Genomic DNA, 22,210 nt, shown 5'->3' with positions numbered 1-22,210 from the left:
AGTCCTCCAGGTCTTGTACACAAGAAACAAAGTCAGTTGGCCACAGTTTCACCCCCAAAATTGGAGATAATTTATTAAACTTTATCACTGACTGAAAAAAGTCACTAATGTCTCTTATAATAAGTTAATGTTCTTAACAGAAAAACCCCAAGCCATAATTACTGCATTTGCTCAGACTTAATACATTTACTTTAACAGTACGGTACTCAATAGGTTCCCCTTCACAGAAGGGAGTTTTCAACCACACCTCAAGCCTCTGAATCTTCCCCACTGCTCACTCCGACAAAATAAACTCCCTGGATGGCAACTTAGCAGTCCGGCATCCCCCTCCTCTCCTCTGCGGGTCACAGCAAACATCCATCCACCGTCATCACCAGCAGCAGGGAGCTGGCAGCAGACAACACGCACAGCTTTACAACCGCAGCCCCAGGTGTTCTTCAGACACGCTGTAGGGGCAGAGGTCTCGGGCCGACTCCTCTCAAGGAGCTGATAAAGCAACTTGGGCAGCATGAGACTTCTCTAGCCCACACAGCGCTGTGCGGACACGAGCAGGGCAAATATGACACCTGTCAGAGTGCTGAGACTGCACACACGGCTGCAGCTCTCCCAGCGTCCCCTCTGGGGGAGGAATACCGAGCCCTGCTCACCCTGGTGACGCTGCTTTCATCATTTCTTCTTGATCCCACAGACAGTTTTTGTGATTCTGTTCTAAGGAGAGGACGACTCAAGTCCTTGAATAGAATCAAACTGCTTAAAAAAAGGGGAAAAAAACAAAAAAAAAAGTGTCTGGGAGGACAGCAGAGACGTTTTGAGTGTCCTTCCCCTTTCCACAGCCACCACCTTACACAGTGCTCATACAGCCCTCCAACGAGCCTGGTTCCCCTGGGGCTCACCCGGTCAATTCTTACCTTAACATACAGAACACTTTTCACTCACTGTATGTTTCAGCTTCTAAATTATTAGTGCTCATGTGAAGGGACAACAATTCTAGAAAACTTTCTGGAGCCAGAGCACCCACAATCCTGGACCCAGGAGTGCAGCCTCCAGGGAAGCTCCCCAGATACAGTGTGTTAAAGCCGCATGGCTCCTGTTCGACTAGACTCCTTACAGCTAACGCACGAGAGCTCTGCAAGATTTCCAAGCAGGAGTCAGTGTCCTAATCTATTCAGAATGTTTTGGGGGAATCTTGTTAGCTGTCCGCCTTTCGTGCTTGCTCCCACACCCCCAGCCCTGCCACCAATATGCACAAAGAAGTCAGTAAGCAAGATTCGGCATTAAAAAAAACCTGTGCATTTGACCGTGCGTACTCCCCACTACCAGAAATGCCTCTCCCTTCTCTACTTGCCAGCTGCAGGGAGGGAAACATTTCACACCACCGAGCAGTGGGTCCATCGCACACCTCAGGAGGCAGCTGCAGCCTTCAGCAAGGGGGGGTGACAGACCCATGCTCGCAACAGCTATCGTGACACTCTGGAAGCACACAGCTCTTTGGTCATTAATAGCAGTCAAAGCCACCGGCATCACAACTCCAACCTGTAAAAATAAACTCTCAAGCCAGACAGCTGCCCAAACCTTGCAGAAGCTGGCCCAGCCCAGCCACCCACACGACCAGAGAGAGAAACCAACAAGCTGCTTTGTTACTCAGCAACCTCTATCATCCTCTTGCTTCCCCTCTTCATCCTCTTCCGTTTCTGTTTTAATCTGGGCCACTCCCAGCCGGTAGAGAGCATCGCGAATTACCACCTCCCCAGGCTGGCAGCTCTGTACGATCTCCTGGATCTGCCGATTCACAATTTCCCTGCTGGTGAGGAAGTCCATGAGGCGGTTGTAGAGGTAATAGTGCGTGGCGTTCTCAAAGGTGATGGGCCTTTGGCGGATGTTGCTAGTTTTGCTGTCGTTGATAGCAGCGATGATGGCACTGTAAGGCTCCAGCTCTCGGCACAGGGAGATGCAGTGATGCTGAGCCGTTGGGTCTCGGTGGCTGTTCTGCTCTGAACCCGTGTGAACAATTCGGCGTGTCGACGACTTGGTGATTGGGTGCTGAACAGAGTGCTCAGCCACAGTCACGTCTACGCTGTAGTGCTGGTCTAGCAGTTCAGGGCAGGACACGTACTGAGAGAGAGGGAGAGAGAGACACGGACCAGGTAGAACAAGAAGCAACTTCCCCACAGCTGAGGAGAACAAGACAAAACTACCATTCTGCTGAACTCCAACCAGCACCATGACCCAGGACAGAGGGAAGGCTAAGTGATTCAGGCTTCCCCTAAATGCCACTATGGTGGTTCTGTACACTCCCTCCTCACCCGTATGCCCTCAGAGATAATCCCAAGGCACTAGCAACCCTCCTCTTCTCCCATTTCTCAAGCAATAGCAGTAGTTTGAGAGAAGTGAGTTGCTGTGTCAAAATAAGCGACACGCTCCATGATTTGAACCGTTACAATGCACTTCCAGCACAGCTCTTCCTATTAAGGAGCACGAATCTAATACAATGCCCCAAGCAACAGGTAACGCTTTCCGCTACGCTCAGAAGCTACGCACTGGCAAAGCCGTGAGCCAGGAGACACTTACCTCCTCAAATCATCTTGAGGCACAATGCAGGTTACATACACTTTTTAAATTTTAAATCTCACTTGAAACTTTTCCATATTGGACTGGCATAGCAGAGTGCAAAGGTGAACACAACTAACCGTTGGAGGATCCATGGGGTCAGAGAAGCAGCCCTGGTTTTTCCCCCACATCTGGGAAGTCAGGCCAGGACAGCAGATGTCTGCACACAGCGCCACTGACGAGGCTGTATCAACAACATACACTGGAGGCCAGTGACGTGAGGAAACCAGCAAGTCCACGTGATCCCGCGCATTTTCTCCTCTTACTATGTACTTTGAGCCACACACAACCTGACAAGAAAAGGATTATCACCAAACAGCACAATAAAACTGAAAACTTATGGAAAAAAAAATATAGTCTTAAAAAATTAAGCTTCCTTTCAGGTATTCCAGCAATACGGTAACCAGAGAGTTACTTTCTCTAAAGATATTCTGTCTCCTCCTCATAGACATTCACTTTATCTTGTTCAGGAAGAGGTGATTTTCAGCTCCACCTCAGCAGCGAGATCAAAATCAGGCTTCAGATCACTAGTTGATCCTGAAATCTCCTGCAAGACTGCTCATACTCCAACTCCCTGAGGCAGTGTGTTTCATTCCCAATGCTCAGAGAGACCGACTCCATTCCTTCTATTTAATAAGGGAATTCCACACTGGTAAGTCAGATAATAGTGAAAAGCTAGGTAAGAAAAAGCATAGCTGACTCCAGTCTTCCTTACCTGATGTGGACACACTTTGTAGATTTTCCCTCCTGTGTGATGAGCAGAGACTTGCGTGACACTTGTCCCATTCTGTACAAACTCATAGAGAGCAAGGAGGGAGTAGCAGAGCTGGTCCTAGGAAAGATACGCCCCAGGCAAAGTCAGTAAGAGGCTAAAATAAATGGACTCCTCCGGAAAGGGATAAGGCTGCAGGGAAATTTCCCAAATCCTAATTTGCACTTCATCCAGTAACTTCCTAATCCCCCACTCAGCACCATAAGGATGACAAGCAATTACACCATGGTGAGCCTGTGACAAGGTAATTACAGGCTTCCTTTCTGCTAGCCCACAAAGGTTCACTTCATTTCACCATGTGTAAGTTATCCTATAATCTGCAGGCACTCACTTCTAACCCACCCCTGCCTTTAGCGCAGTCAGATGAGAAGTTAATTATCTAGGATGGCAAGCGTGAATGAGGGAAAGACAGTGAAGAACAGCTCCACTCCTGCAGGCTTGTATGTGGGCAAGCAAGCCATTACCTTTGTAGCTGAAGCCTCCCAGGGGATGCTGCACTGTGTCAGAAAGCTCTGCAGCTCTTTCTCGCTGTAAGAGTTTATCAGCTCAAGCCTGAAGTTTTCCTCCTGAAGGAGCCTCACCAAGGCACTCCCATTACCTGCAAAGGCAGGAAACAAGTCTCAGCGCTCATTCTTGGGAAGGGAAGTCACCAAAATAATTTCTTCTGAAGACTACAGAAGCAGAGATTGCACAATCAACTGCCAGCAAGAGAAAGCCGTGAACAGTCCTACTTCCAAAGCACATCACAGCCCACACTTCTCTCAAACCCTTGCTAGTGAGCTCACCAGACTGAGTCCAGCAGAGCTGCAGACTCCATGCATCTTTCCTATCATTTGTAACCTTTAAATGACTGGTTGGGTTGATGTGAGGGTAAACAAGTGACAGAAAAGCACAGAGAAATATGACTGCAGCCTTCGGACTGAGACGCTCCAGGCTCACCCTTCGCATCTCCTCCCTGGTTCTTCCTCTGGAGTTCAACTTCCACAAAAGCCCATGTAGCCTTTCTGCAGCTCAACTCTCTAAAACACTCGTAGTCCTGTCTGCTAAGCCAACTCATATACTCGTTAAGCTTGCAAAGCCAGTTTTCCTTCTTATACCTAATACCTAAATTCTAAAGGGAAATGACTGCAAACTAAATTTAGCTCTCATACATCTGAGCTTATGGTTTCTTGTTACACGCAGCCAACGCCCTGGATATACTGCATGTTGACAGTACTGATCGAGACTAACACATCCATCTCCTAGTCTTTCTTCAAGTTCTGTAAAAACTTAATCGCCCTTTACCGAGATCATGATATTGAGGTACCAAGCACTGCTGCAGCTTTCACAGTCCAAGTATCAGTCTAACACAAAACAAACACTGACTGGCATTCAAGTTATGCATGCATCCCTCTGCAATCAGACCATATCTCATTTGGGGTGTAGTATTTTCATGTCCTCCATGTCTCAAGTGCATCAGAGAACACCAGTGCATTCAAGCTTCACTGGGCAGGCCAAGGCTTAAGCTGCTAAGTATCCTGAGAACCACTGAACTCACCCCAGCATTCTTGTCTTCTCCCAGCAGACATAACTTTTTTTAGAGTCATGCAATCATCAATTCTCAACTCCAAGCATCACCAAAAGACTGAAGTCACTGCCACGTAACGCACTCCCTTAATAAGCCCAACCTCAACAGTTACCTGGCACTGTCTGTGCATTCAGGTTCTTGTCTTTCTCAGTATTGATCACCATTGCTCCTCTCATCAGTGGAGGGAAGAAAGGAGCAACAATAGAGGCATCAAATTTTGTGATGGGGATGCTGGAAGGAAAAGCCATCTGCTCAATCACCTCTGTTTCCATTGTGGACCAGAAGTCTTCTACATTCACTTCACTTGATGGCAAGAACTCTGGCCAAGTAAACTAGAAGGCGCAAGAAACACACCGGTCAAATACAAATAACCATAGTTCATTTGACAGTTTTGGGTCAGCCTCGCTCAAGGCATGAGGACTGTACAGGAGAGTGCTCAGCCCAGATATAACAAGGTGACTTCAGGCTCCCAGAGTTCCCCACAATCACTTTTCTTTGGGGGAGAGTCAAAACCATTTATTTGACATAAAAGCCAGACATGCTGCATACTAGTAGTGGTGCTTTTTTCCCCATTAGAAAAGACAGCACCTCAAGGAAACTGCTGTTGGGGAAAAAAAAGAATGCCTTTGTGTCAAAGGAAGAAGGCCAAGTTCAGCAACTTTCACCCAAGATCCCTGCTGTCAGAGGCTGCCGGACAAAAGCTGTGGTCCAGGGACAGAGGATCGCGTTTTCCCCAAACCATACATCAACACCTCTAAGAGGAAGTGCAGGCATCACCACTCCAGCCACATCCTCTTGCCAGGCATCAGCAGAAAACTGCTCACAAAGGTCTCATGTAATTATTGTGTATTATGAAGACCAGAGTCAGCAAAAGCCACTATGATCTGCTTTGAACACGAACAGGATGTGAAGTTTGTGAAAAGCCTACCTCTATATTTTTAAGTGCCAGGACATTTTCCACATTCCTTTGGGCTATTTCCACCTTGGGGGTTATGCCACAGATTCCACAGATCATATCATTGTAATCCCGAACTGTTAGGCATTCAAAGGCCCAGTAGCCATTGCACAGCAGTTCCTGGAGCTGAACCTGCTCATCAGGGCTCAGGCTTTTTTCTGAAAAGAGAACATGCCAGTGTTACAGCTTTCACTTCCTAAAGTCAGTGGAGAGGTAGCAGAACTCTCCTAATGCAGAATAAAAACAAACCTGTCCTCCAGAGAATTGTTACAAAGAACTGGTCACAGAGGCACTGTTAGGTTTATGACGTAATTTAACAGAAACATACCACACTAGAATAGGTGAGTTTTGCCTTTTTATAACCTAACCATCAGCAGCAGGTCACAGTTCGGTGTAAGTGTTATGGTAAAAAACAAGAAGGAAAACCCACCAGTTTGCTCCTGAACAGAGTCGAGAATATTGCCAACAGCCACTCTGGGATCCTCTCCAAGTTTAATGTGGTTTCGGATCGTAAACAGGAGATCCAAGCTCACCAGCAACTTGTTACCCACATTGAAAAGGCCTGCAGTTAAAACAAGACAGTCAATTGTCTGTAGGGTTCCAGATCATCGTCACAAAGAAATATATTCCTTACTGATACACAGCATACTCACACAAGTACAGTTCAGAGGATAATGGAACATGTGGATAGTGTTTCTGGGACTGTTCCCTCTGCACATCAGCAAAATTAGCTTCTTTTAACAGACTTGTCTTTAAATTTAAAAAGCTGCAAGGAAGAGCAGCCAATCTATCTCAGCTCCGTGCTGCCCTGCAGGAGGCTCACAGTGACTGCCACTCGAGTCTCACCAGTCAACACCGAGAAACAGCACTCTGCAGAGACGTCTTTGACTACGATCTCAGGGGCTGCCTTGCAGAACTCAACATTTACCACTTACACAGAGGAGACATACACCAGTAAAGCAAGGCACGGTCTTCCTCAACAAAGCTTTCATAGGTGTTTTTCCTCACAAATATAAATTTATTTGCAGAAGCAGGAGAAGAACAGTGCAAGTCAAAAATAGTTCAAGTTTAATACAGCGGGGCAGGGAATAGGCTTTTCTGTGCAAAGACAATGCCCTGCTACAGTCCAAGGCTTTGGAAGGGTTTAGGCTGCAGTCATGATGCAGGTTAGTATGCTTGCATTTTTCCTACCTGTGTAAATATCAGTGAAGCTATGGAGGGCCAGGCACTGCGGGTTCAAGCACACTTTGACCTGAGCTGTAACCACCTGTAATCTATTAGCTGTCAGCAGCCAGCACTCCTGAGGACCAGCAAGGGAACTGTAACAGACAACAAAAGATGATGCAGAGTCAAGCCAACAGGTTTTTCAGTCCAGTCCTGTAGTAACTTAAAATGTTCTAGTTGAGATCAGTTCATTAGTATGGCAGTCTAAGCCAGCTCACATCACAGAATACCAGAAAAAAAACATTACTCTTTTAAATGGAGTCCCCTGGCAGAGTCAGGTCACTGCTCACATTCTTTTAACAGAACCATAGCATCTCTCCAGCTCCGTACATGGGGCACTTAGTATTTGAGAGGTGGAGAAAATCTACGGCCCCAGCTGCCCTGGGAGAAGAGTCAGCCCTGTTGCCATGGGACAACAAATGGTGACCAGTAACACATTCCACCTGACAGCACGTCCCTGCACACACACCGAGATTCAGAAAGGCCTGCTCCTCTACAGTACAGCTGCCGAGGAGGAAGTTCACACAGGAAAATGCCAGTTGTGCCCTGGTGGCAGAAATACAGCTGTCCACTTGAGAAAATAGGAATCAAAGTCAAAGCAAGCTCCCTCCTACTGGCAGGGGTTTAATTAGAGCCTACACAGGCACATGTGAGAGTCCCACACGCAGAGCGCCGCAAAGCAGCCCAGCACGGAAACAAGGATTTACAATGCACAGGTTGGTAAGTCACAAGGTGAGGGAAGGGGTGCGAGATAGCTCTGTTCTGCTAAAAATTACTGAGTATAAAGAGTATCTCTGCTGGAAAAATCTCAATTAGTGCTAGCCTGACCAAAGCAAACATCCTTAATTGGTATCAAGAAAATCTTTTTGGTTGAAGAAACACACACAACAGTAAACTACCCAACATTTTGCCGCGGGAAACATTTCAGCTCAGGCTTTTGGCAACAGCAGGATGTTTGGCAGACTTAGTGACGAGATGTCCTACGGGCTTTTATACAAATCTAGTTAAGGTAATCTAGCTGATACATGGTAATTTCTGAAAGTCCTTCAGGTTTCAATTTAGGTATTTGTTCCAAAAAAGGATTCACTCAAGCCCACGCTAAGCCATGAAAAGAACGAAAACATCATAAGCAAGAAGATCCACACAGGAAATATTCTGATCAGGCAGAGAGAGAAAAGGGAAATCACATAATGCACATCTACAATCCCACAATTTTGCCTCTGTCAGCCCCAAAACATCAGACTGGAAAACAAAGAAGGGATGAGTAATGAAAAGATTCCATTTAAAAAAAAATAAAATAATCTAGATTTAGCAGTAACTCTTTGATCAAGCTCTCCCGCTGTAGGGAAATGATAACTATGACAAACTAGACTGCACAGGAGAAACAGAAATAGCTTATTGCTAACCAGCCAAACCCCTTCCACACACATGTAGCTTATTTAGTGTCACTTACACCAGCATCACTACCAGGGGCTAGAGCAAATATTTATTTCAGGCACACTTGTAGCATAGAATATCAGCGCGAGGTTGAAAGAGTCACGAGTCTAAAACAGAATCTTACTTCTGTCCCCCTTTGAACAACGGGCTGTTACAGAGGAGGCACTGCGCAGATGGAGACTCATAGTAGTTTGACCAGGAGGTCTGCTCTATGGTGACTGTCTCCTCACTCACGTTGGACAGGATGAGCCGAGAACTGTTGAGTTCATGGATGAGCGTGAAGACCTCGGCCAGTTCCGATTCATTCTCTGGGATCTGCATTACCTTGCGCAGCAGCTGCAGGGTGGACTGACGTTGGATCTCTTTCTGGGAGGGGGTTAGGGGCTCGCTGGTGTTCAGCACATCAGACTGACCTGGACTGACCTCCTAGAAAGCAAGTCAAACACTCACATATTCAACTAGGCAAGAATGTGGATGAAATATTAAGAAGCCCAAAGAAGTCATAAAAGGTAGGAGAACCACCGTAATCTTTGTACCCAGTAGACTTGACTTCCACTCCGCTCAATCATTGACCCCAGACAATAGCTTCAAGCCAAAGTTACATCACCAAAAAGACTTTATTACAGCTCAGCCTTTCAGGAACTCCTATAATACCGCTAGACCATCACAGATTTACCACTAAACTGGAGTGTCAGAGCAGAGATGGAGGCTCAAGAGGGTTAGGACAACCATCAAGAGGTATATAAACACTTCAATAAGCAATCATCACTGCTTTTCTCCATGGGTTATCAAGCACGTTCTCCTGTATAACACGCTCAGAGAGCCATGGCAGAAGCTAGGGGAGGCAAATGCCAAGTGAGAAGCAGGGGCTGCGATGTACAGAATACACTAATCAATTACAATCAATCAGCTATAGTCCTTAGACACACACCCTCAACGCACATATGCTATCAAGACAAAATGCACAAGCACAGGAGAATGAAACTCTAGGTGGCTCAGAAGAATAGCAAGAATACAAACAGGCTAATCTGTTTAATCACAAACTCCTCTGCCAACATTTCAACCTGTTTTCCTGTCTAGTCCAGCAATGAGATAAATGATCAGTCCAAAAGAGCAGAGACAACAATGAACTGTGTGATAGGAGTGTTAAGCAGATCTAGAACCAGAAAATAAGAAAAAAAAATAAATGAGGAAGAGACAAGGCACATGCCTCAAAACGCAAGCTGAGCTAAGCGCACTGCTGTTCCTTACACAGCTGCTTATGTGTGAGTTTCACACAGGCAATTTCAGTTTGTTTGGTTTTTTTTTAAAAAAAACCAAAACACTACACAAAGTTATGTTCTTCAAAATAAAAAAGGCAAGTGGAAGAGTTATATTACCACATAGACTAAAATGTAGCCTGTCTATATGCTGAGTCGGCATTTCAGCTAAGAACAGGACAGCTCCTTTTTTTTTAAAAAAAAAACCAACAAAACAAACAACAAAACAATTCTGCATGAGAAAAGCTAACCTTTGAAACTTCAAATGCAAAAAAGAAACCCCAAACAAATAAAAACCAGAATTCATTATTTACATCCACGTAGAACAGGAGACAACTGAAAAATATAATTTTACAACAGGGAAAAAAAAAGTACTACATCCAGGAATAAATTCAGGAAGTATTCTGAATTCTGCAAGTAAAGTTGCGCTACAAACCCCTAAAAATAGCAAGCTCTAATACAAGATGTACTAACTCAATTGACATTAGCCACAAACTGGTCAGAGCACAGAGCACACTTGGGAGTCTGAAGATCAACAAAGCTGACACAACAAACGTGACTTTAGGGGTGATTTCCCCAGCATGTACCAACACATCATAAGCATTTTTAAGCTACAGAGACATCCAGTGGTAGAACTGAGTGCACTCAGTCTCATCCTCAGCCTGAAGCACCACCGTTGCAGGAACTGGACAATACAAACATCATCGCAAGTGTTTTCAATAGGACGTTATTCTGTTAGAAAAGCTTACCATAATGAGAAGTAATTAACATGCTTCCACCAGCACTCACAAACTAACATAATTCCCCGCCCACTCCACAGTAGCTATTTGATAGGACAAACTATTTTGAAACTTACCAGGGATTTCGCTGTTTTCTCAGCTCTGTCTTTGGCAAGGTTGTATCCGCAGCTCGGACAGATTCGTGGCTTGTGCCTGTTTGTATACACGTAACTACAAGAGGGGTTCTTGCACTTCCCTCTGCCACGTGATGTTGCCAATCCCAAATCCTGAACGACACAAAAAAGATGTTTGCTGACCTTGACTTTTATATCCCAACAAGATTCTAGAAAAGTCTGTTTGAATATCATATGCTTTTTCATCACTTTATAACACCTCATTAAAAGGTCAAATTTTGCACAGAATATTTTAACTGGCACTCAAGCATTTTGGCACCAGTTCCAGAGACCACAAACACTCATACATTAAACTCATTCAGAAACCACTGATCCTCCCTGCTGAACTCAAGGAAGGGATGGGAATTATGCTGGGACGTGAAGAAAAATCCAGTTCTTAACAAGGTCCCAAACATGACTGCAACAGTGTACAGTCACCCTGGATTAGGTCAACAGATGACATACAAAGTACAGATTGTCTCCCATTAACTACGAGATACATTTCTGCAAGTCAGTAAAACAAAAGTCACGGAATGGTCTCATCCCAGAGACGACACTCCCCATGGCGTAAGTCAGACCATGTGAAAAATTCTCACCAAAGTTACGGTGCAGCTGTACTTGTAGGAAGGGAATATGTCTGGTTTGACCTCCACGACTTTAACCTGAGACGCCCTACTGGTCAAAGCACTGTGGAGCTAAAGATTGAAAGCAGAAAAAACACCCATGAGACACATACTAATGGATACATACATCCCATAAGCAATACTTATTAGCATTTTTTATCCCCAAGAAATCAATTCGTGTTAATTCAATATCAGAGGACTACAACACGCTGTTTTGCATACTAAGGCAACGCAATTCAAACAGAAGTATTCCAGCATCTTGGCATACTCAGACATATTTCACAGGTGTAAGTCTCAGTACTCAGTATTGCACGTCAGATTATCAAAGCAGCACTAGCAGATCCTCAAAACATTTTCTGGAAGTAGACGGGAGGTTCTCAAAGTAGCCAACAGCATCTCTCAGTTCACTTCCTACACTCGGACATCTAACATTCGTGCTGCTTCCGAGCCATCTCATAAAAACTATCAGTCACAGATCTCATCATCATAAGGCTGATACATTTTATGTTCTATTTCTCACCATTCGGGCCATATCCTTCATCTGGGGAAAGAAAACCCACCGGAAAATAATATGCATTTGAAGAACAAACCTTTCGCTCCTCAGCGCTTGGTGGCTGCAGAATCGACTGGCCTAATTGTTTCAGCGTACTGGGCTTCAAGCCTGATGTTCTCACAGGGGAATGCTTGTCTTGAAGGAGGAAAAGGATGCAGCAGGTTAGAGATGAGAAAACGGGTCCCATTTCCTTCTGACATCTTTGCTAAGTGCCACCATAGTCACGTGAGATTTTGCGTCTGAACGCAAAACGACCCAAGCAGGTGTTTCATGGCCCATTTACCTGCACTCTCAGAGAGAGAGAGGCTTTTTTCTAGGGCAGGTCAATATCTCCCTTCAGACATATCTTCTTATCTGACAGAGACCACTTCAATGTGGTGAGGAAAGACAACCACTCCCAAAGCACACCAGAGAATACTGCTTTTACCGGTATTTGCAAAGGCCTGTCTGTTGCTAGGCTGCTCCGTGCTGGCTTCTCTCCCCACACTGGCTGGTGCAGGCAGAATGGCTCGCATGGGTCTTGCTGCAGCCAGCAAGGAGGGCTTAGGTCTTGGTTTACTCTTTACTTCTTGTCCTTTGTGTGTAGCAGCTGGAGCATCAATTCTGAAAAAGAAGAGCTACAATTGGAAAAAAATCCTATGGTTTCCACCTCAGCCTCAATTTTCTGCTCTTCCCTGAACTGTGTTTTATTTGCACACTAATTACAGCTATTGCAGTAGAAAGAAGAAATAGTGCTAAGGATACATCTGCCCTGTGACTACAATTTAATCGTCACTTTAAAAAAAAAATAGCTCTAACGGACAAAATCTCAAAGGAACAATATTGGACTGGCAGAAAACAGACAGTAAACAAAACAGGCCTTACAGGAAGCACTGCCAACAGCCTTCAATTTCTTGGATTAGTCCCATCAGCACACAACAGACATCATACGCTCCCATAACATATGGAAAACTGACTCACCCCATTGGCTTTTTTGCAGAGGCATTTGGACTCGGCACCTCAGAAGAGGGTGGCATCCCCAGCCCTAAGCTATCTTTTTCTGCCTGCTCCAAAGAAGAGTCTCCTTGCCGTTGGCTCTCTTGACCCAGCATCACTCCAACAGCACTCCCTCTGTCTTCAGCAAGCACATTGTTTGCAAGAATGTGAGCCTCAGAGATGATCACTTCCTCCCACTCCCTCTCCTGCATTCGCCCTCCAACAGGCACAGCATTCAGCAGCTGGCTGACAGCTTCCGAGCTTTCCAAGGCAGACTTGGAGGTACTTTCGCTAACAGCTGCCGGTTCTGTGAATGCTGACTGCTGACCTCTTTTAGCTGCCGGAGTTTTAAGAGAGGTGCCTGAATTTGGCTCAGATTTGCTTTTTGGTTGCTTTTCCTGGAAACAAAGAGATAGTCACATTTCAGAGCTTTAGGCTTTCACAGATAAGTAAGTCCCCTTCACATATGCCAGGTTTGCCATGGCCTATTTAATGCTGCATCAAAACAGCAAAATCCTAAGTGTTTAAGCAGTGAGTTGTACGAGAGCAGAAGGACATAATTTCCTACGACAGCAAAGTCCCTGTTAACATTTTATGTAGCCTCCTGGCCCTTCATGTATTATTTTTAGACACTGTTTACTTTAAAGAATCAGTCTTTCTTGAACTCCCTCGAATATCACCATTAGCATCAACATCACAAACTCACCCACCACCCTCTGTAACACGGACCCACCTCCTACGCTCCCCTTTCATAGCTTCAGCTCTCTGCCACACTGTGGAGGAACCAAAGGGATAGAGAACTTGCACCTTTTGGATCCTTGCATTCAGAAAAGCATGCACTTGAGCAAGTCAGGAAACAGAATTATTCAGGAAGGCTTTTTGACTTTAAGAAAAATGTTGTCTTCAAGACTAAGACTACAGAAGCCATGCATTGGGGTCAACAAAGGTACGATGAACACTGAATATGCAAAGAGATATCAGAAACGGAATCAAGAGTTTCTGTCATGATAAACACAATTCTAAGCTCTCTACAGAGTTCATACTCAGAAGGATAATCTAGGTTTTTAAAAACAGGCATCTTCTAACCTAGCCCCTTTTCTTTCTAAGGAACAGGAAGGTATGTATATATTTAGTTTCAGTTCTACTGATGCCATTAGCAGTTAAAAAAAAAACTGCTGGTGCATGTTTTTCCCAAGGCATGACACCATAAAAACAAGTGGAACTGTTTATGAAAACATGTTCCCAGAAAAGCACAATAAAACTGAAAGCCAGAAAGAAAACTTCCTCTAAAACCTTTCAGTTCTAATCAATAAAGGATTTAACAGGAGAAGGCACGCCATATTCAGGCGGAAAGATGTTTTTGCAGTTAGCCATCTAACCACTTCAGCAGGTTTACAGAACAAAAGCTAAGAAGCCATCATCATTATTTATAGCCTACCACGTAGGAAGCCCAGCCACCATCTCAGACACTACAGAGTTTGTACGCTGCCTAGAAAAGTTCTTCCCCCTAAATGCTTAATGGATCTAGACACAAAACAAAGGAGGTTCAGAACAAATCCACCTAAAGCCACTGAATGTCAATACAAATTTTCACACTGAGAACATTCTTTAACTTGTGCCTGAGGAGCCTTGTTTCAGACAGAAATTTAACAAACACACATCTGTTCAGAGCTGACTAATTACCATGACATTGCCAAGGTTTAAGGAGCAAGTGTTTTTTTGCTGTATACAGCTAGTAGAGATGCCAATAACTTAAGCAGAGTAGGTATCACATGGAGAAAGACTTTTCCACTCAAATGAACTTCACAACTCTACCGACACCTGAAAATTTCCTTCCAGCCAAAGGTCAGAACATCACAAATGACCAGACACATGGCCATGAGTCAACAACACCCAAGAGAACATCAACTTTCAATAGATCAACTTTATTAGCTATCTCCCAAAGGATAATATATCTACTGTAGTTGAGAATTGTTCGTCCTTTCTGTTGAAAAAACAAATTGAAAGACCACAGTAAACCTCAATTTGCAGAAGAACTTTAAACGCAGAAAAATTACCACAAAACAAATGGTTCGACCAAATGCCTGAGCTTAGCTAGGGCTGTAGCAGGAAGACCAGGCAACACCTTCCAGTCACAGGAACTATAATGCAGGCAGAGGGCCAGAAGAATGTGTGTCCTCTCAATGAGGGAGAGCTACCAAATGCAGCCCCACCTATTCTAACTGACACCATTACAAGTGGCATCTTTACCCAAAGGGTGGTGATTTCGGGTCTGTGTCACCTTGGCCGAGGGCCCTCTGCAATGGTGACTTGCTCCAGCACAAGCGTTGGAACACAAGCGCAGGGATCAATTCTGGCACATCTGACCTCCTGTGCTAGATCTACAGGTCCAGAAATATCACAGGCATTCACAAACCCAGCACTTTTTGTATGAAAATCAGGGAAGGACAGGCATATTTACCTTTGGGATCCATTTCCCTCCCAGGAAGTTCCCACATGTCGGGCATTTTGGTGGCTTATGCCTGGTGACGTAAGTGAAGGAACAGCCAGGGTTGGTGCAGTTTCCATGTCCCCTGCGAGTGTAGGTGGTTGTCTGAAACGAGAGTTGTCAAGAATTTTCTCTACAAAGCTGAAAATCACAAAGCTGTGCTCACCACTCCCTTTTTCCTCATAAACACTTTACAAACATTATTCAGCAAATCACCAGCCCTCCACTATTATTCCTTTTACCAATCAGCCACCACAGAGTTGGATCAGCATGAGTCAGCAACATACCTACTCTGAGTCTAAACGCTCAGTCTATGCAAGAGCCTTCACTATTACCAGAATTTAGGTCAAACTGCAAAGCAGAGGCGAACAATGCATATAACCTACTGGAGAAGCTAACCTTGCATTTAGAGCGATGTAACAGTTCTCTTATGAATGTGAAAGAGCCATAATAAGATGGCATAAAAACGATTCAAACAGCAGTCCACAGTGATGCAAGATGGGATCAACAGACTCATGTCAACAGGGCAGCAAGACTTGGAAGACAGGCTCTCATGATGCAGAGGCAGTTTTCATTGGTAATTTGTTGTTGTATGCAATGGTCAAGTACTCCCAGGTGCTTTAGTGTAACTTGCTATAAACCACTGCAGCAACACCACCAGGTGCTATTCATAGACAACTAAAGCAGAACCCGTCACCTTTGCCAGGACAACTGCATCAACACATTGAGTTTTTGTCAGCACAGCACTTCTCAACATTCTGTACTCAACACTCCTGAGGGAGCCGTTGTGCCGTAAGTTTCTAACTAGGTACGTTTTTTTCTAGAAATGCAAGTCAAAGAAATGGGACAATTTAAACTAGGCGCTTCTCAGGAGCAAAAACCTGAGATATTTCCATTCTTTCTAAGACACCTGCGAGAATATTGTACTATGCACCACTACAAGCATCTGCAGTGTTCCACCAGTTGGAAGCATAAAGGACCTGGAAAACAGGATTTGATGCTGCCTTATACAACACTAGGAGCTGCGATGCTGACTGCACAATGAAATCCTACAATGGCTACAGAAATACAGGTGGCTGGAATGGTTAGATTAGAGAAATAATACTATTGTTCCTCATGCAACAGGCCACACAACCCTTTATGTGGGTTCTCCAAACCTTAGGTCACTGCTCCTTTCCTGCCACATGGACAAAGCAACAGCCACCCATGAGACTGGGGAGCTCAAGTGTTCCTGTCACAAGAGCAGATTCTTGCCCTTAAAGGGATGGACACTGGCATTTTATAAAGACGAATATGCATCCAATTAGAGGACAGAGATGGCTACACGGACCCTGAAAAGAGCAACACAGAAACTGCTGTTGGCCAGAGGTGTTGTGATAGCATTATCTACTCCATCTGTTTCCAAGAACCCCTTGAGGAAGAAGGCAGCAGGAACAGGCCTGTCTAAGACACTCTAGGAAGCCACAGACCCCATCAGCATACATGAGGCATAAAACCAGGGACAAGAAATATATCAACTGACATGACGACTCCAAATTGGATTATCTTTAAGAATCGGACCATGATCAAACCCTTCCTACTCTAACATCTTGAAGACAAACCTATGGCAATACATCCATACCTTAAAAGACCATACAAGACTCTGAATTTCTTACCAATTTAATTGATGCTGGGTTCTCCACAACAGAATGAGCTGGCAAAGGTAACATAATAAACTGTGTAGCGGGCGTGGAGGAGCTACTCTCTTCAGTATCCTAAAATGAAGCCAAAGGGAAAATACATGCAGAAAATAAGAGACATGGTGACCTGTGTCCCACCCTCTCATGAACATTACCATTGAACATATGTCTTAAGGACTAATGAGACCAGAAGGCAGGAAAGAGCAGCGATTATTTAATAATCAATGGCCTTACCAGGTCTACTCTGGAAATTACCAAACTCTTCACAGCTTGAAACTGAAAACAGCAGATCCAGTTCTTCCCAGAATAAGTTTTTTTATAACGAATCCCTAACATCTCAACTTAAAAGGACTCCCGTCTACCTCTCTGCAACCAAGCAAACAGCTACCAGGAGCACAGAGGGAACATTTTATCTCCCGGGAATCTTGTAGTCCAACTGGGGCACCCACCCCAAGTACTGTTAATAAGAAACAATTCAAAAAACCTCCAGCAGTCATCTTAAGACATAAGTGATATCAGCGTATGGCAGAGTCAATCTGCAAGCAGAGACGCTGTAATCACTGAGTTACAGAAGTTGCTGTTTCCCTCACCACTGAGCATAAGCATGCTGGGCAACACAGGATCTCCTGCAGCCACCAAGGATCTAATGTAAAATGTGTTAAACACCACTCAGACATTGCAGGTGAGACGCTGACAGGAGGCTGAGTGTCACAAAAATAACTTACCCTCCCAGTCACCACGGTCACCACAGACACACCGTCTGAAACCTGAGGACGCGCCACAGCGATGCTCCCGTTGGAGATGTCTGTGGAGCTGCTAACTAGAGTCTCTTCAATAACTACCCGGGCTGTCTGATACGGTTGCCCTTCTATTTCCAAGGAAGCCTCATCCAAGAGGATATCTCCAGCCACTTTCTCTGTCACGGGCCCAACATAGTGAGAGAGAACCTCTGATGCAACCACTTCTTCCACGGCGTCTGGCTGACCAAAGGAAGCAGCCTCTTCTGCTAGTCCTTCAATGGCAATGCACTGCTCAGAAATGCCAACATGGCTCGAATCCACAGAAAGGATGTTTTGCACAGCGTCACGGGAGACATTTGTGATATTGGTGGAAGCTGTCAACCCTTCAGATGCTGCCTGACCCTGTGTCACACACAGTTCCAGCGATTGCCTGCTCCTGTCCTCTTGAAGAGTGGTTTTGGGAATAATTATATAATCTGAGCGAGGGAGAATCTTACGGAAACCTGGAATGTCTGGAACTACTGCAGTTCGAGTGGACACCTTGGAGTTCTGTTGGCAAGAACAGAGTACAGAACAAACGAATATGAGAAGAGGAAAAGATTCAGTTCTCAATCCTGATATTTAGTGCCTAAAGTTCAAATGGTTTCCCGAGATAGTCTGCTGGGAATTTCTCCCTGTGACAGAGCCGGCAGAATCCCTCTCAGCCCTGGTTTTATCATCCACTTTACCATCAATCACCCTGATGACATGACACAAAAATAACTACCATCCCCATCAGCAGGTACTAGACATATCCATCTTGAATTTCAAAACATTATCTCTTCACTGAACACAAAGCAAAAGGAAGAGGCAGTGGCCTCACGCATTGCTTCTTCACAGGCTGTCCTAAGCAGAAATACAACTGGAATCTACAGTTAAATGATTCTGCCGCGCAAAGTGCCGCGTAGGCAGCTAGGTGCCTCTCTCTTCACATGGCAAAGAACTGCCACAAAGACGACTTACCGGGTCCAATCCCTCTTTCTCTAGCTTGGCTTTCTCCAAGTAATAACTTTTCTCAGCCACACTGAGCAACCTCCAGCTCTCACTGATCTTTTTGTTGATTTCAGATTGAGGGAGGTGTGGGAGCTCTTGCTGTACTTTCAAGTAAATGTCATAATAGTAGAGGAGATAAGCAGATCTGAAACGACACCAGAGACTGAAATGTTAGTGTCATTCAACATAAATTCCTTTGGAAAAAGAAATCCACAAGGCCTACGTTTGTCTCAAGGTCAAGGGACAAGCAAGTGACAAGCAATTCTACTTCTACATATATTTTTTAACCACATGAAAACTACAATTCTGAGGAGAACCTCTGAAGCAAGGAGAAAGACCCTAAGGCAAATTATTCTGTGGTGCACAAACTTTAGATCAAGCAACAGTAGCACCCATAAAGGCAAGGATGTCAGAGTGGGCCCAAAGTGTCAAGCTAATTTTTTATACATTAAGTTTTACACTATGAAGAATTCTAAGAGCACTGCAAAGTTCACTCTTATCAGAAACAAGGGAAACTGCTCCCATACCCTACACAGGCACTAAATGAAGACAGAAAGAACTTACCTAGGCTTTTTGGCTTTTTCTCCATGATCACCAGTACTTTTATATTTCTTTTTCTTCTTAGACGGCACCGGTGATGCATAAGTGTAAGTGCCCTCTATTTCCTCCATTACCACAGTCACTTCAGTGCCATCATATGGGGCCTCCATTGCTAAAAAACATATTTTATGTTATGCACTCGCCAAGTTATACAACATTTCTCCCAACAAAGGCTGCTCTTAATCACCTTTGTAAACTGACAGCATCACTGGCGTGTTAAGATTGACTTTAATTAACCAAGATTACTACTTGTTAGCTATTTATCTATTTTTAGAAGAAAACACCTTTACTACTATGACCTCAATACCATCAGTTCAGGGCAGACACTGCATCTGCACTTAAAAGCTGCAATTCTCCAGGAACCTCTCAGGTAAGTCTGGTGATCTAGAATGAGCCTACAAGCCTTACACCCAGCAAGCAGGTGTCCGGCTACAAGACATCACGGCCACAAAACCAAGGCCAGAGGATGAATAACCACGGAAGCCTCGTAATCCTCTTATGCACCAGAAGACGTCCAGGGCTCCTCGCTTAACACCGACGACAACTCCAGCCTCCGCAGCGCTGGGAGGCAGACAGGGCAGGAGAAGCCTCAGGAGATAAGGGGCAACTCTCGTTGGGCCCAGGTGCAGCAAAAACGGGCAAGCCAAAGGCCGTTAAACCGCGGCCCCGACTCCTCCACAGCGTCCGAGGCGAAGCGGAGCGGCGGGGTCCCCTTCGGCCCCCCTGAACCCTCCCAGGTGCCCCCCCCGAAGAAAAGCCCTGGCGCCTCGGCCACTCACCGGGCGGCGGCGGGGAGGAGCGCTTGGAGGAGGCAAAGCGAGCTGTGGTCACGTCCCAGCCGGGGCGCAGCAGCGGGGCGGAGGCAGCGGTGGAGCGAAAGGCCAGCCGCATAGAGCGGAGCGGGCGGAGGGGCGAGGCGGGGCGGGCCGCCCCGGCATGCCGGGCCGGCTGCCAGGCCGGGCCCGGGCCGCGGGTCGGGGCGAGGCGGGAGAGCGCCGGTCCCTGCGCCTCACCGCCCGCCCGCCGCCACCGGAAGTGCCGGTGGCAACAGCATCCGGGTCACGGCGTGACGGCAGGAGGCGGCGGGGCCACGCCGGGTAGGGAGGGACGGTGGCCGGGAGGGGTCAGTTTTCCCGCCTGCGCCTGTCGCGGGGGGCGGGGGGGGGAAGGCGGCGCGCGCGGCCCCCGTTCCCGACAGTTCTCCTGAGGGAGCGCGGCGGGGTGGAGCGCAATTAGAGCGCAATTAGCAAAGGGATGAGGCCGCTGGAAGCGGGGAGTGCGCTCTGCCGGAGTGGCACCGTGTTCTTGGTGTCCTTCAGTGGCGCCGGGCAGGCTTTTGGCCCGGCTTTCCACAGCTTTCCCGCTTTTTTTCCACTTTTCCTCCCTCCTGGGAGCAGCAGGTACAGGCCTGGCCCTTTTCCCTTGTGAGGCAGGCGAAGCTCTGCTCTTTGGCTCCGGTACCACCAGCCCACCGATGCCGCTAGTCCCAAGGATGGGGCAGATGAAATGGCAACCTGAAGTTCAGCTCCAGCTGGAAATCCAAGCGATCTCGGTGCTGCTGGACTAAATTGGTGGTTGTTTCACAGCCGGTTGGTTGCAAGGCCAGCACTGTGCTGACACCTCGGCACAACAGCCACCAGAGATCCTCAGGCAACGCGGCCTTGACCCGGCTGTAACAGCCTGTCCAAGTACTCGCGGGATCTTTGGGTCCCAGCACTTGTTTACCAACGTTTCTCACTCAGCTTTGAAGAATGAAAGTTTCCATACATGACAAACTAATTGTTTTCTCACCTTATAGGGCTCTACCCATAACCATCTTCCTTTGAACCTTTTGGAAAGTGGGATATTGTGCAGCTATCGCTTTAACACATTTTTCAAATTAGGCATTTTGGCTTTTTTTTTTTCCTATTCATGCCTATTTCTGTGTTTTACACCATGACTTCTAACTTTAGAAAAATGTAAACCACATCTATCTCGTGTCTTCTCAGATCTCGTAGGAGCAGAATAAAGGCTCCTCTTGTCTAGTGAGTTGTTAATAAAAACCATAAAGCAGTGATATGGCAGCCAGTATTAAATCTGCAACCAGTTATTTATTCTTCTGAAGCCATTTATGTGCTCTGCTAGAGTTTATGTGCAATAATTGGTGGCAAACTGTTCTGCGTCAAACACTGCGCAGTTTCATCCGACCCGTGTACTTTTCCAAAGCTCTGTACTTTTAACCAGGTCAATATACAACTGCTAGAATTTTGTTGGAATTATCGCCTAGCCAAGTATTTGAGAAAAAAAAAAAAAAAGGCTGATTGGCTTTACAGGATTAATGAACAACTGAAAAAAATAAGAGAACAAAACTTGAAGGAAAGCAGCCATTTCCCTCATCATTCACGGAGGAGTTTCTCACATCATGCATGCTGTCAATAGCGTTAAAAACTCACGCTCTTTCCTGAATTGGGCATTTTGGCTCTTCCATGGACATACGGCTTTATCTCGGAAAAATGATATTCACAGCATGTAAATTATTTTAACTATGCTGTAATAGTAATTTGAGGAAGAGAGGAAGCTGCTATGTAGCCGTATCTATCGCTACAAAGGAGGACCTGCTGTGTCAGGAGGTGAAGGGACTCTTCCCCCAGGACACTTTATGCATCATTACCTCAAGAAATGAAAGGCAGCGATGGAGATTACACAGGGATCTCCCTCTTCATTTCCCTGATAAAGTACAAGGGCCCCTTTGAAGGAGTTCAAAAGACAGCCAGGCGCACTGAACTACCGCAGGTACCAGCGTTTATTTTTGAAGAATTGACTTCAGA

At 45.7% G+C, this 22,210-nt stretch overlaps 1 protein-coding gene across 1 annotated transcript; it reads right to left on the bottom strand.

The window, feature by feature from the left end:
• Window positions 1-41: 41 nt before the first annotated feature.
• On the bottom strand, window positions 42-20,438 carry HMGXB3 (HMG-box containing 3). The gene is made up of 20 exons (XM_063348791.1): window positions 20,183-20,438; window positions 19,368-19,515; window positions 18,774-18,948; window positions 17,757-18,320; window positions 17,008-17,106; window positions 15,326-15,457; window positions 12,850-13,262; window positions 12,317-12,492; window positions 11,927-12,024; window positions 11,310-11,408; window positions 10,678-10,827; window positions 8,687-8,988; window positions 7,093-7,220; window positions 6,332-6,463; window positions 5,875-6,059; window positions 5,059-5,278; window positions 3,844-3,977; window positions 3,323-3,439; window positions 2,688-2,897; window positions 42-2,112 (listed from the first exon to the last, which is right to left on the bottom strand). Exons 1-20 carry the CDS (start codon window positions 20,292-20,294, stop codon window positions 1,642-1,644), a joined length of 4,065 nt encoding a protein of 1,354 aa, XP_063204861.1. The 5' UTR covers window positions 20,295-20,438; the 3' UTR covers window positions 42-1,641.
• Window positions 20,439-22,210: the final 1,772 nt, after the last annotated feature.

Source organism: Chroicocephalus ridibundus, chromosome 11 (genome assembly GCF_963924245.1).
Source record: "Chroicocephalus ridibundus chromosome 11, bChrRid1.1, whole genome shotgun sequence".
Lineage (NCBI taxonomy): Eukaryota > Metazoa > Chordata > Aves > Charadriiformes > Laridae > Chroicocephalus > Chroicocephalus ridibundus.
Note: the sequence above shows the minus strand (reverse complement) of the source record. Positions and strands in the feature narration are given on the sequence as shown.